Genomic DNA, 1,193 nt, shown 5'->3' with positions numbered 1-1,193 from the left:
TCTCTCTCTGTCGCGCTCTGTCACGCTCCATGTCGCGCTCTCGGTCGCGCTCTGTCTCGCTCTCTGCCGCGCTCTGTCCCGCTCACTATCGCGCTCTGTCTCGCTCTCTGTCACGCTCTCTCTCACTCTCTGTCACGCTCTCTCTCACTCTCTGTCGCGCTCTCTCTCGCTCTCTGTCACGCTCTCTCTCTCTCTGTCGCTCTCTCTCTCTGTCGCGTGCTCTCTCTCTTTCTCTGTCCCACTCTCTCTCTGTCGCGCGCTCTCTCTCTCTCTGTCGCTCTCTCTCTCTCTCTCTGATGCGCTCTCTCGCTATCGCACTCTCTCTCTCTGTCGCGATCTGTCACGCCCCATGTCGCGCTCTCTGTCGCGCTCTGTCATGCTCTATCTCGCTCTCTGCCACGCTCTGTCCCGCTCACTATCGCGCTCTCTCTCGCTCTCTGTCGTGCTCTCTCGCGCTCTCTGTCGTGCTCTCTCGCGCTCTCTGTCGCGCTCTCTCTCGCTCTCTGTCGCGCTCTCTCTCGCTCTCTGTCACGCTCTCTCTCGCTCTCTGTCACGCTCTTTCTCTCTCTCGCTCTCTCTCTCTGTCGCTCTCTCTCTCTCTGATGCAATCTCTCTATCTGTCGCTCTCTCTCTCTCTGTCGCGCTCTCTGTCGCTCTCTCTCTCTCTCTGTCGCGCTCTCTCTCTGTCTGTCGTGCTCTCTCTCTCTGTCGTGCTCTCTCTCTCTGTCGTGCTCTCTCTCTCTGTCACGCTGTCTCTCTCTGTCGCGCTCTCTCTCTCTCTCTGTCGCTCTCTCTCTCTCTCTGTCGCGCTCTCTGTCGCCCTCTGTTCCATTCTCTGTCACGCTCTGTTCCGTTCTCTGTCGCGCTCTGTCCCGCTCTCTGTCGCGCTCTCTCTCGCTCTCTGTCGCGCTCTCTCTCTCTCTATCGCGCTCACTCTCTCTCTGTCGCGCTCTCTCTCGCTCTCTGTCACGCTCTGTCTCTCACTGTCGCACTCTCTCTCGCTCTGTCGCGCTCTCGTCTCTCTCTCTCTGTCGCCCTCTCTCTCTCTCTCAGTCACGCTCTCTCTCTGTCGCTCTCTCGCTCTCTGTCGCGCTCTGTCCCGCTATCTGTCGCGCTCTGTCCCGCTATCTGTCGCGCTCTGTCCCGCTCTCTGTCGCGCTGTGTCTCTCTCTCTGTCGCTCTCTCTCTGTCGC

General features: G+C 59.4%; 1 protein-coding gene across 1 annotated transcript; it reads right to left on the bottom strand.

Annotated features, from left to right (window-relative positions):
• Window positions 1–124: 124 nt before the first annotated feature.
• Window positions 125–845, bottom strand: LOC122544951 (putative uncharacterized protein DDB_G0271982; the record flags this gene model as incomplete). Its single annotated transcript, XM_043684202.1, has 2 exons — window positions 125–190; window positions 756–845. Coding segments are annotated over 2 exons (156 nt in total), but the record flags the coding sequence as incomplete, so codon positions are not given.
• Between the last annotated feature and the right edge of the window lie 348 nt (window positions 846–1,193).

The sequence above is a fragment of the Chiloscyllium plagiosum genome, unplaced genomic scaffold (genome assembly GCF_004010195.1).
Source record: "Chiloscyllium plagiosum isolate BGI_BamShark_2017 unplaced genomic scaffold, ASM401019v2 scaf_54094, whole genome shotgun sequence".
Classification (NCBI taxonomy): Eukaryota; Metazoa; Chordata; class Chondrichthyes; order Orectolobiformes; family Hemiscylliidae; genus Chiloscyllium; species Chiloscyllium plagiosum.
Note: the sequence above shows the minus strand (reverse complement) of the source record. Positions and strands in the feature narration are given on the sequence as shown.